Genomic DNA, 12,804 nt, shown 5'->3' with positions numbered 1-12,804 from the left:
GGTAGGTATTATTGGTTCTCTTTCACCAATGAGGGAACAAAATCAGAGAATAGAGGTTAAGTAACTTGCCCAAAGTCATATAGTTAACAAGTGGTGAGTAGAATCTGAACAAAAGGCCCCAGATAAAGCTAGACATCTAAGAGGAGCTGAAAATTACTGGTAAGTATTGTACTCTTAAGTGGCCTTCTTTGTTATCTCATTGTTAAAGACCTTGAGAAAGGAATATATAGTTCCTAACCTCTTCCCTTCCCAATGGAACTAACTCCAGGCTTTTGACACAGTGCACAGGTACACCTCCTTCAGGAAGTGGTCCCTGATTCAGATTGAGTCAGACACCCCCCTTTCCTCTACTATTGAACATACTTCCAACACCATAACTTTCTTAATATGTTTCTCTCACTAGACCAGGAACTTTTAGGACAGGTACTATGTGTAATTCACTTGTGTACCCAGGTCCTAATGTGGTGCTTGATAAGTGACAGATGTTCGCTGAGTGAATAAACGAAAGACTTTCATTGGTAGCCTACTCTATTCCATTCTCTCAGTGATAACAATAAACGTGGCCGGTGCTTACTGTGATGGGTGAGAGTGTTACCTCCCCCTATCTTCATCATGACTCTCGAAGTGCAATTGTCTCCATTTTACGGATGAGAAAACTAAAGACTTTCTCAGTGTCACAAAGATTTTTAAGTTACACAGAAATGATTCAAACCCAGTTTTAGGGGCGCCTGGGTGGCTCAATTCGTTAAGCATCTGACTTCGGCTCAGGTCATGATCTCATGGCTCGTGAGTTCAAGCCTTGTGTTGAGCTCTGTCTGTGCTGACAGCTCAGAGCCTAGAGCCTGCTTTGGATTCTGTGTCTTCAGCTCTCTCTGCCCCTCCCCTGCTTGCACTCTGTCTCTCTCTCAACAATAAATGAAGATTAAAAAAAATATTTTAGGGGCGCCTGGGTGGCTCAGTCGGTTAAGCGTCTGACTTCAGCTCTGGTCATGATCTCACAGTTTGTGAGTTTGAGCCCCGTGTCGGTTCTATCTGTGCTGACCTCTTAGAGCCTGGAGCCTGCTTCAGATTCTGCGTCTCCCTCTCTCTCTGCCCCTCCCCCACTTGCATTCTGTCTCCCTCTCTCTCAAAAATAAATAAACATTAAAAAATAAAAATAAATTAAAATAAACTAAAAAAACATTTATTAATTTTTTTTTTAAACCCAGTTTTAATGGTCAGCAAATCCTTCACAGGACACCAGGATGCTTCCCAGGACTCATCCCACCATCCCATCCGTGAATCTTCCAACAGAAGTAACCAGCCCTTATTGTGACTCGAGAGAGCTCTGGCCCCTGATTTGAAAGCTCAGCAGGCCCTGCCTGGTACTTTAGATACTTGCATCCATGTTACCTGCCTCACAAGATGGCAAGCTCCTGTGAGCGGGGACTGTGTGCTCTGCACATTAAATCCTAGCCCATAGATGCAGTCCTTTGCATGCTCTGAAGATGCTGCATTGAACTTGGAATAAAAATAATATTAAGCGCACTGCATTATGATTATGATAGTATGATCAAATAAATCCAACCTAATTCCCTGCTTTTACAGTATAAGCCTCTTTCACAATGGACTAAAAGCTCTGAAGGATAGGAGGGATTTAGAAGGAAGATGGGAGGAGGGCAAGAGAGAAAACCGAGCAGAGTCCAGCCGTGGTTACATGTGGGGCTTGTCAAGGCCCAGCTCAGTCTGTGATTCGGCTAGATCACCTGCTTGGACCCCCCTGATTTTAATGTGTAACCAAAACGGAGAACCTCCAGGAAAAATCATCAGGTGTGTGGGGGGAGCAGTGGGCAAAAATGCTGCAAACAGCAGATAGCTCGGATCCTTGAAGGCCTTGACTGCAGTCCTAGGTACTGGGCCTTGCCCTGGAGGGGAAGGGAATCACCCTTACCCTAGTTTTCATATTTAAAGAGAGAGAGAGATTCACTTTAAAGTCATTATGAAGTCTAAATAAAAAGACATGCTAAAGCAATTGGCACGGAGTAAGCACTCGGCAAATGAGGTCGAAATTCAATGATGTCTCTGTTCTCGCTAATGTGCTCCAACTTTGCTTTCTACCATTGTCTATCTTACATCTGCTACGATGGTTTAAGAGAACAGTTCTTACAGGCCAAGATGATTGTAAAAATGCACTCCAGGATATGCCACAACATCAGCCGACTTTTTGAAGTCACTGTACAAAATAGACAGTGACCACAGGGAACAGCACAGTGGAGGAGGCGGTGTTTCCAGGAGGCACTTATGGTGGGTTTTGTGGTTTGGGGCCCGGGCCCAATTTTCCCACCAGAAGGGGTTACGCCAGGCTTGGTCCTACAAAACCTCTTCGTTCAGCTTGGAAACAAATACACACCGACAATGGGCTGTGCTAGGACAGCGAGGATAGGGAAGAGTACTAGAGTGTTTTCTATACGTGTGGGATAGCTCCTGCAGGGGACACAGAGGCCAGAGGCAGGGGAGGTGGGAAGTTGGGACAATGGTGGGGCCTATGCTCTCCCTCTCAGATGGGGACGACACACAGACACCAGTGGTCCGTCCTTGACCGACTCTTCTTCTGCCTACACCTGCTGCGTCAGTGCATGTTGGGCCCCGGCCTCAACATTCTCTTCTTCTCACCCTCTTTATTCCCCACCCACCCTGAAGTCTGTGGGTTTGATCCTCACAGCTCCGTGTCCAGAGCTTTTCCATTCTGCCTTTTCTCTTGAGCATCAAACCTAGATCTCCATTTTCTTGGTTTGTCCTTTTTTTTTTTTTAATTCTTTGTTGAGGTATAACAAAGAATAAAGACCAAAAATCTTAATTTTTCGCATGTGTAGATCCACATACCCAGCACCCAGATCAAGATATAGAACGATTCCAATATCTCAGACGTTCCCTTGTGCTCCTTCTCAACCTGTTACACAACCTACCCTCAGCGATCATCACTATTTTGACTTTCACCATCACTTCCTTTGACCGTGTTTGATAGTCATACAAATGGAATTGTTCAATAAGTGCACTTGTCTCTGTTCCTTTCATCCATCATTATGTCTGTGAGATATATCCTTATTATAGAGTATTGCAGTAAGTTTACTTCTCATATAACACTGGTCCTCATCAGGGGCAAGTGTTCCCCCTGCAGGGGGCTTTTGGCAATATCTGGAAGCATTTTGATTATCACAACTTAGCAAGGGTGAGGGTGCAGTGGGGAATGCTACTGCACGGAGTGGATAGAGGCCAGGGATGCTACAATGCACAGGATAGCTCCTCACAACAAAGAATTATCTGGTCCAAAATATCATTAGTGCCAAGACTAAGAAACTCTGTGTTTGGTTTCCTATAGCTGCTAAATTGAATTACCACAGACTGAATGGCTGAAAACAATGCAAATGTATTATCTTTTCTTTAAGTTTATTTATTTACTTTGAGAGAGAGAGAGAGAGAGAGAGAGAGAGAGAGGCAGAAAGAGAGGGAGAGAGAGAATCCCAAGCAGGCTCCGTGCTGTCAGCATCGAGCCCAATGCAGGATTTGATCTCACAAACCAGGAGATCATGACCTGAGCCAAAATCAAGGTGGATGCTTAACCAACTGAGCCACCCAGGTGCCCCCAAATGTATTATCTTATAGTTCTAAATTAAAAAGTCTGTAATGGGTCTCACTGGAAAAGATCAAGGTGTCAGCAGAAGCAAGGTGTTCCTTCTGAAGCCTCCAGGACAGAATCCATCTTGCTGCCTTTTCCAGACAAAGTCTGTGTCTTTTAACAGTCTAAAAACCTAAAGGCAGACAAGTGGGTACTAAGCTCTGACGGGGAAGTAATAGTACCATTTCTGAAGGGCTCCTATAAAGATTCTAGGAGAAAATGTATCTAAGATTTCTAGCAGCCTGCTAGGCACATAGTAGTCACTCAATTAGCTACTATTATTATTTCTAATGGTGAAAACTAGCATCTTTAGTAAACATCAAGAGAATTTTTTGGGAGCACAAGCTGGTGCAGCCACTCTGGAAAACAGTATTGAGGTTCCTCAAAAAACTAAAAACAGAACTACCCTATGACCCAGCAATTGCACTACTAAGCATTTATCCACGGGATACAGGTGTGCTGTTTTGAAGGGGCACATGCACCCTAATGTTTATAGCAGCACTATCAACAATAGCCAAAGAATGGAAACAGCCCAAATGTCCATCGATGGATGAATGGATAAAGAAGATGTGGTATATATATATAAAATGGAGTATTACTCGGCAATCAAAAAGAATGAAATCTTGCCATTTGCAACTACATGGATGGAACTGGAGGGTATTATGCTAAGTGAAATTAGTCAGAGAAAGACAAAAATCATATGACTTCACTCCTATGATGACTTTAAGAGATAAAGCAGATGAACATAAGGGAAGGGAAACAAAAATAATATAAAAACGGGGAGGGGGACAAAACAGAAGAGACTCTGAAATATGGAGAACAAACTGAGGGTTACTAGAGGGGTTGTGGGAGAGGGGATGGGCTAAATGGGTAAGGGGCATTAAGGCATCTACTCCTGAAATCATTGCTGCACTATATGCTAATTTGGATGTAAATTTTAAAAAATAAAATTTAAAAAAAACCCCAAAAAAACAAAAAAAGAGAATTTTTAGTTTGTTGGTTGAGGTCAACAATTTTCTTCATTTAGTAGAGAATTAGAAGCTCACCTGTTAGCATTTATACAACCGATAGAACTTGTAAAGCCAAAGTTGCATTGATTATAGACATGGCTATAATCTTATGGACAATTTATTTTAATCTTAGTGAACATTGACTGGAATATTTCAGTTTTGCATCTGGGAAATTGAGTGATTCTTAGTGATTATAGACTTAGATTTAGAACTATCACTGGCTTGACTTTTTTTTTTTAACATTCATATATGCCATGTTTTTCCCCCTAAGAGAGCAACCAAGAATTGCCTGTATCTTATCTCCTCTCCTCTTCGTGGGTTAGTTTCAGTCAACATTATAGCTCTGAGAGTTACCTGCACAAGATCAACCAGTGATCTAGCAAAATGCTTTGTACACAGTAATTTCTCAGTAAAAATTTCCAAATAGGCATAAGGCATTGCTGAGTTAGGTACTCAATGTGGTTTCTGTGGTAAGTTTCTGTTCTGGTCCCCTCTGATTACTCCTTCTTTGTCTTTTTCATGGTTATTCCTTCTGCTGTCAGTACTTTACCCACCCCCACACGCAACCCCGCCAAATTCTTATATCCCTCAGGGCTCCATTCTCTGATGGCTAATTTTCTATACTCCCTCTTTGGAGATGACATAAATATGTATGCAAACATTCCAAATTTAAAAAAGCAAACCAAATTCAGCATCACAAAATAGATTTTTATACAAGTAGAATTTATCTCAGGAATGCAAAGATGGTTCAATATCAGAACAATCTATTAACAGATTCAAAAAGAAAATCATCTCAGCTGATGCAGAAAAAGCAGTCAACAAAATTCAATACCCATCCACATTTTTAGAAACCCTTGGTAAACTACGATAAAGAGAAATTTCTTAACCTGATATGAAGCTATCTCATAAAAACACAGAGCAAACCACACGCTTAACAATAAAACTTTAGAAGCATTTCCACATCTCAAGACAAAGATGCCTGTTTTCACCTACTATCAAAACCACACCTTGTCTCCTCACCAATGTAGCAGTACACACACACACACACACACACACACACACACACACACCACAACACATAAATATTGGAAAGGAAGACAATAAATTGGTATTTGCTAAAAACATACATTATCTCCACAGATAGTCCAAGAAGTCCGAGAGGGTCTACAGACAAAACTAATTACAGAGTGTGATAAGGTTGATGAATACAAGATCAACATCCAAATATTAATACATATGAAGAATAAAAAATTAGAAAATGTAATAAAATATATAAATAAAATATAATCTTCATAATAGAAAGAATAATTTAAAATATCTTTGACAGGGGTGCCTGGGTGGCTCAGTTGGTTAAGCGACCGACTTTGGCTCAGGTCATGATTTCGCAGTTTGTGAGTTCGAGCCCCTGTGTCGGGCTCTGTGCTGACAGCTCAGAGCCTGGAGCCTACTTCAGATTCTATGTCTCCCCCTCTCTCTACCCCTCCCCTGCTCATGTTCTGTGTCTCTCTGTCTCTCAATAATAAATAAACATTAAAAAATTTTTTTTAATATCTTTGACAAAAAGAAAAGATGTTGGTGTGGCATTAACTCAGAACAACAGAATAGAACAGAGATCTCAGAAACATATCCAAGCATAAGGGACCTTTATATGATAGAGGAGATTCATGGAGATATTAGTGATGAAAAGTTGAACTTAAAAAGGATATTGGGATAAATGAGTTTCCATATGGGAAAAAAGAAAACTGGATCCCTACCTCATTCCATACATAAAGTTAAAAGCCAGTTAAATTGTTAAAGACTTAAATATAGAACAATAAAACTTAAAAATGTGTGTGTGAGAGACACTTGTGGAGAAAATTACAAACTGTAAATGAAGGACATAAAAGACTTAAATAAATGGCAAGCAACATCATGTTTGTATATGAGAAAGCTAGTAATTTAAAGGCAGCAAATGTCTGCAAGCAATATTTTCCCAAGTAAAGCTTGAAGTTCACCTGTATCAAAATTAGGTGATACTAGACTGCTTGTTAAACTGTAGTTTCTTAGGCTCTACTTTAAACCTACTGAATCAGTATGCCTGAGGATGAGGCCCAGGAATCTGCATTTTAGGAAATTTGCCAGATCATTCTTTGGTACACTAAATTTTGAGAACCCTTGCCTTTGGGAAGTAGGTCATGACCTGAATTACACATTAGAATCACCTGGGACCATTTTAAAAATATTCAGACGCCCAGGCCACACCCCGGACCAATTAAATCGGCATTTCTGGGCAAGGCACCTGTGCATCAGCATTTTTTAAGCTCTCCAGTGACGCCAATGTGCAGTCAAGGCTGAGGACCACTGCCCTGGGTGAAGGTACATCAGGTCTGTTCAGTTTGCTGCCTGTCCTCATTTGAACATTTACTTCTAGTGCTAACCTAGTAGAGATTGGATTTTATCTTGATCAAGGTACAACTCCTTTCATAAAGGTTTTAACTTATTCATTTGGTATCCCCAGCCCTCTATCTGATACATAGCAGGGGCTTGGTGGTCATTTTTTTTTTTTGAAATAAATCCAACTAAATAAAGCTGAATGAAATGAATCAATGTGTAGATGGAAAAAATGTTCACCAAACTCTAAATATTCTACTGGATTCAGCAAATCTGTATGGCACCTAGACACAGTGTTACACTGTGAGAGGTAGAGAGGTGAACCAAATACAGCCCTTCTCTCCAAGTGTTTGTGATCTGGTGGAAAGGGCAGATATGGAAAACAGCATCTTATAATCAAGCAGACAATGAGAAGTGTGCAAAGTATAAAAAGGGAATACAAGAAAAATTAGTTCTGAACGGCAAAGCCTGGAAGGTCTCCTTAAAGATTCAGCATCTGAGATTGGCCTCGAAGTATTGCTGAGACTTACCCAGGAAGAAATTAGGGAAATGGGCAATTGCCCTAGAAGCGCAGGGCAGTTCTGTCAGCGGGAGCCAGGTCAGACGGGCCTTTCTCTAACCTTCATGGGAGACTGTAGGGCAGATACTAAAGGTTCCTTTTCTTTCTGACTTCCTTGTTGCTACTCTCATTTGTCAAATACTTTGCCTCTGGTTTATTAATTCTACCTCCTGGTGCCTCAGCTGATTTCTTCCAGGAAAAGTTTCTCATTAGCATTTCTATGGGGAGCACCTGCCACCCCATCTATCCCTATTAACTGATGTCGAGGGCAATGGGGTTGACTGAGAGGGGAATTTTAATCCCCTCCTCATGACTCATCTCTTTTCTAATTGAGAATGCTAAGTCTAAAGTCACAAACGGCTGCCTCGTGAAATCCATCCTTAATATTAAAAATGATAACAGAGGCATGCTTTCCCGATTTTATAATATCATCTATGTCATATGAGTGTACTAAAGACTAATCAACCTCTTGATCGTGAATAATGAACGAGATCTGAGATAGCACTTAATGCAAAAATCCCAGGCTAGTGTGGATAGGTTATGAATTAGATGAACTAGTTGAATTCAGAAGTTTCCTCAAAATCATAGCGTCAAAGACATACGATGTTATCTACTAACTGAATAGTGTAGGAGAAAACCAATTAGTATGTATATGACTCTGCGTGCTGAATATATATTTTACATTATACACCAGAATGGCAAGATGATGGATTATGTGTCTTTTCTCTATTTAAGCAAACTGCTCGCATTCATGTCATGTGACAGATGTCACTTGGAAAGCCCATGAGATGAACTAGTCACCATGGTGTAAGCCACCATGATTTATGTAGAGTGGCAGAAGAAAAGGGTTTGTAAATCAAATTATCTCTGAAATGGAACCCAACTTGGCTTCTAATAAGGCAATGTAAGACTCATCTCTGCCAGCCATGGGGCGTACTTAAATTCAGGAGATATTCGGCATCATAGCAAGGAAAAGAACATGAGGCCATAGGGAAGAAATATCAATGTTCCAGATAAGCCTACAATTTCCAGGCATCTTTTTTCTCTGTGGTATGTCTGATTAATTGATTCTCTTATTTCTTCATATCTACTTTCACCCAAAGTGCATTTATCTATGACTGGTCAATTTTTCTTCTGAAACAAAAAAACAATGTTAAATTTCACATCAAATCTGTCATGCACTTAAATTGTCCATTAAGGAAATTGATGTCTCTTAGCAACACTCATTCTCTTAATGCTTCAAAACCCTCCTGATTATACAGCAAAATGGAACTGCTGGCCCAAAAGTCACATGCATAATTAAATTTTACAGAAGACCCAAATGAGAAAAATAATTTTTTTGAGGTGCTTAGAGATTTTTTTTGATAGGTTGGTGGAGTTCTGATAGTCACTAAAATAATCATTCTCACCAGCTGCAAGAGCATAGCCTTCCCCCATTCAATCCCATCACTTGCAGTATGAGTATATTTCTAAGTATTTTTTTAATGTTTATTTTAGAGAGAGAGACAGAGTGAGAGCGGGGGAGGAGCAGAGAGAGAGAGAGGGAGACACAGAACTCAAAGCAGGCTCCAGGCTCTGAGCTGTCAGCACAGAGCCCGATGTGGGGCTCGAAGTCACGAATGGCGAGATCGTGACCTGGGCCAAAGTCGGACGCTTAACCGACTGAGCCACCCAGGCGGCCCTGAGTATATTTCTAACTGTAAAGCCTGCCATGTTTGCTGTACAGGTACGGTAGGGTTTTGTGGGGAAGAGGCCAGATGGAACAAAGGTACAGGCCAAAATATTTGGAGGGTTGTATCTAAAGGGTAGGTCATTCCCTGACTGTCCAGCCAATAATCCATGAACAAAGCGAGTCCGACTACCTTGGAAACATAAACTGAGGAGGGTCACCGAAGGAGATTTGAGAATTTGGGATCTCTCTTGATTGGCCTTGACTCCGTGGAGGTGAGGAGGGGTAGTTCCTCTGAGGAAGCGAGGTGGGTGTTAAAGTTCCACCCACCTCAGGGTAGTAGGATGGGAGTAGGAAGATGAGGAGACCGGATCCAAAATCTGTGATGTCGGGCCAATCGCAGGGCTCTCGGGGAATGAAGCGGGGCCCGGCTGGTAAACAAGAAAGCCAGGGCAGAGTCGCAATACTACATCTTGGCTTTGTTGTTTATGCTCCTTGTCTATTTGCTCCCTTCCTTTCTTTTGGACCGTCTCTTGGTAGTGGCATGAAGAAATTGTGAAAATTCCACTCCTGATGGCTAGGAGCCAAGGAAAACAATCTTGCCTGACCGAAGCCATGAAAAAAAAAAAAAGTAGTGCACTCCTGGGGGACCACTGTGGTCGTGATAACAATAAACCAAGAGAGAAATGCCAAGTGGGAGGTGGAATTCAGGAAGATGGATTAGGAGCCAAACATTAACTGCCCCCTCTCATCGGAGAATGCTTTCCAGAGTCAAAATCTGGGAGGGAGAGGACTTTTGTCTAAAAAGGAAGGATACCTATCTATACTATGCTTCGCTCAGCATATGAGAGAGTGGTTGTTACGTTCATTGGAGAAAGACATCAGTCCGACATGAGGCTACATATAGTGTCTTGGCAAAAGGTACTAACTCTGCAGTCCCCCCAACCACAGTCTCCTGCAGGAAGGGGGCAACTGGCTGTGGCATTGATGAAGGACCCCATAAGCCACATTTTGAACACCGCTAGCTCATTTATTCATCATGCACATCTGTTTCCCCAGAGACCCTACAGCCCAATATTACATGTTCAGAGTCAAATGTGATCTGTTAGCTTCTTGATCTGGGTTAAAACATTAGGGCAGGATGGAGAACTAAGCACTCACAAATACATATTATTGGATATACGAAGGGTGAGAAAGCAAGTTGGAAGGGCTGAGGCTGCAGCCGAAGGAGAATTCTAGAAGGATGGAGAGAGGGAGAGGGTATGAGAGACGGAGGGAGGGAGGGAGAGAGAGGCAAAAAGACAGACAGACAGACAGACACACACACACACACACACACACACACGCACACACACACACAGAGGGAAAATGGATATGCCCTTTCTTGGAGGCATTCATTTACAGGGAATTTAAATGTGCTAAAGAAGGGCTTCTCAGTGGTAGCAGAATGAGCAACACAACTGGAGAAGATAAAGGGAAAGGAGAAAGGAAATACATCAACAGGGGAAAAGGCTGGAGGTACCTAGAAAGTGGAAATCAGGATAACGAGGCGTCATGCACAGGTTGTAATGGAACTAAGACATTGATTTCACCTACGATGTGCCAGGCATAATTCTCCTCCTCGGCATCTCATGTAATCCTCACGATGTCTAGTGCGGTACCAGGCATATAGTAGGCGCTCAAAAATATGTCGAATATTAATGTTTAATAAATGAACAAGCAATTCTAAGAGAACAGTCTATCATCAATCGCATCTTACAAGAACCGGAGGCCCAGAAAGGTAAAGAAATGTGCTCAGTGTGTCACAGCTACTAAGAGGAGGAAGGAATCTGACTTCAAAAGCCTGATGTAGAAGGAGGAGGGTGATTTCCAAGAGCCCTGCCGGGATTCTGGAAAAGGGTGTGGTGCTGGGATGTCTCCCAGGGACTGAGAGAGGGAGGGAAGAATGAAAGGCCAAGTGGACGGGGCTACGGAGGAGGGGGACCGGGCATTTGGAAAGAGGTCTTCTTCTAGGAGGATGGGCCCTGCGGGAAGGCACCAAGGCCAGTGGGCAGCAGCTCAGCCAGCAAGGGGCAGCATCCAGGCGAATGCAGCTGGTGAGGTGGGTGGGGCAGAATGGCACAACCTGTTTAGAAACAGCAAAGGGTCTCTGTTGAGCAGGCAGGGATCTGAGGTGGAGGGAAAAGTGGCTAAAGTGGTAGGGAAAGACTGGGCAGGCCGGGATGGATAGCGCAAACAGCCTTCCCATAAGAAAGCAGAAAGAAGCCAGCCCTGGAAGGGTGTCTGGGATGCGGCTGGGGCGAGGGTGTGGTCTGGAAGGGGAGGGGCTGCGTGTGCGGCCTGCGATGCAGAGAAGGAGCCTCCGCCTGGCAGCTTTCGGGAAAGGGTAAGGGTGTCTTGTCGCCTGCGCCGAGGCCCGCGTCTCACCTGTAGGAGCTGCTCACCGCGCTCGCCACCTCCTCGCGGATTTGCCTGTTGAGGGCGTCCGCCGCTGCGCGCCCCTTGCCACCCTCGGGGACCGCGGCCTGGACCTGGGCCTGGGCTGCGGGCAGCGGCGTCTGCTCCGGCCCCTGCCCCTCGGCGCGACGCAGCATCCAGGCGGGCCCGGGCTTCCTGCGTGTGTCGCGCTCATCGGCACCGGAGGGCTTTCCGGCTGCGAGGCCACCCGCTCCGCCAGGGGTCGCCTCCTGCTCCTGGGCCTCGGCGGCGGCCTGCGCGGGCCAGCGCTCCTGGCTCTGCGGCCGGCGCTTGGACGCCCCGAGAATTGGCACCGAAGCCTGGGAGGTCGCGGGGATCTGCACGGGCTTGGGAATCCACGGGTGGTCTCCGCGGCGCGGCAGCGGCCAGGCGCGGAAGTCCTTCTGGTACTGGGTCTCGCGCTCGAAGGGCGCGTCGGAAGGCTGGTACTCGCTGCGCGGCCGGCAGCTCGGCTCGGGCCGCTGCACCTTCCAGGCGCGGTAGTCCTGACGCATCACCGAGTCCGCGGGGCCCGCGCTGGAGGCGGAGCCGGAGGCCGGGCCGGGGCCGGGCCCGCTCCGGCCAGGGGCAGCCGCCGCCTCGCGTTCGCCGCTAGGCCCCGGCGCCGGCCCCGTTGCCCGGGCAACTGCATCCAACTCGCCCTGGGCCGGCTGCGTCTCTATGGCGACCGCCCGCGCCGAGGGGGGCGCGTGCGCCGGCTGCGCCTGCTGCTGCGGCGGCGGCGGCTGCGGCGGGGCGCTCGGGGCCTCGGTGGCCTCCGAGTACTTGGTGAAAACCAGCGGCACAGCGATGTCCGCCTTGTCCAGCTGGTTCCAGAAGCGGGCGATGCAGCAGGCCCGCGTGATGCACGGCCACGCCATGATGCTAGCTGCAAAGCTGGCCCTCCCTCTTTCTTTTTTGTGGTTCTAAAGCAAGTCTCTAATCTTACTTCAGTCCCTTGGCCCTCGACCAGTCGCTAATCTGGTTCCCACTGTTTTTCCCTCAGTGGCCTGAGCTACCTCGGTCTCCTCCCTCGGAGAGCACCCAGGAAGGTCAAGCTATCACTGAGATAAAGTCCATAAAG

The 12,804-nt window shown here is 45.1% G+C and overlaps 1 protein-coding gene across 1 annotated transcript in view; it reads right to left on the bottom strand.

The window, feature by feature from the left end:
• MAP6 (microtubule associated protein 6) overlaps window positions 1-12,601 on the bottom strand; it is a 75,399-nt gene extending 62,798 nt beyond the window's left edge. Inside the window, exon 1 of the mRNA XM_047879179.1 lies at window positions 11,691-12,601. Coding sequence (XP_047735135.1) covers window positions 11,691-12,601 — 911 coding nt within the window. The remainder of the gene's footprint in view (window positions 1-11,690) is intronic.
• Window positions 12,602-12,804: the final 203 nt, after the last annotated feature.

Source organism: Prionailurus viverrinus, chromosome D1, assembly GCF_022837055.1.
Source record: "Prionailurus viverrinus isolate Anna chromosome D1, UM_Priviv_1.0, whole genome shotgun sequence".
NCBI classification, from domain to species: Eukaryota; Metazoa; Chordata; class Mammalia; order Carnivora; family Felidae; genus Prionailurus; species Prionailurus viverrinus.
This window is presented reverse-complemented; position numbering and strand designations above follow the sequence as displayed.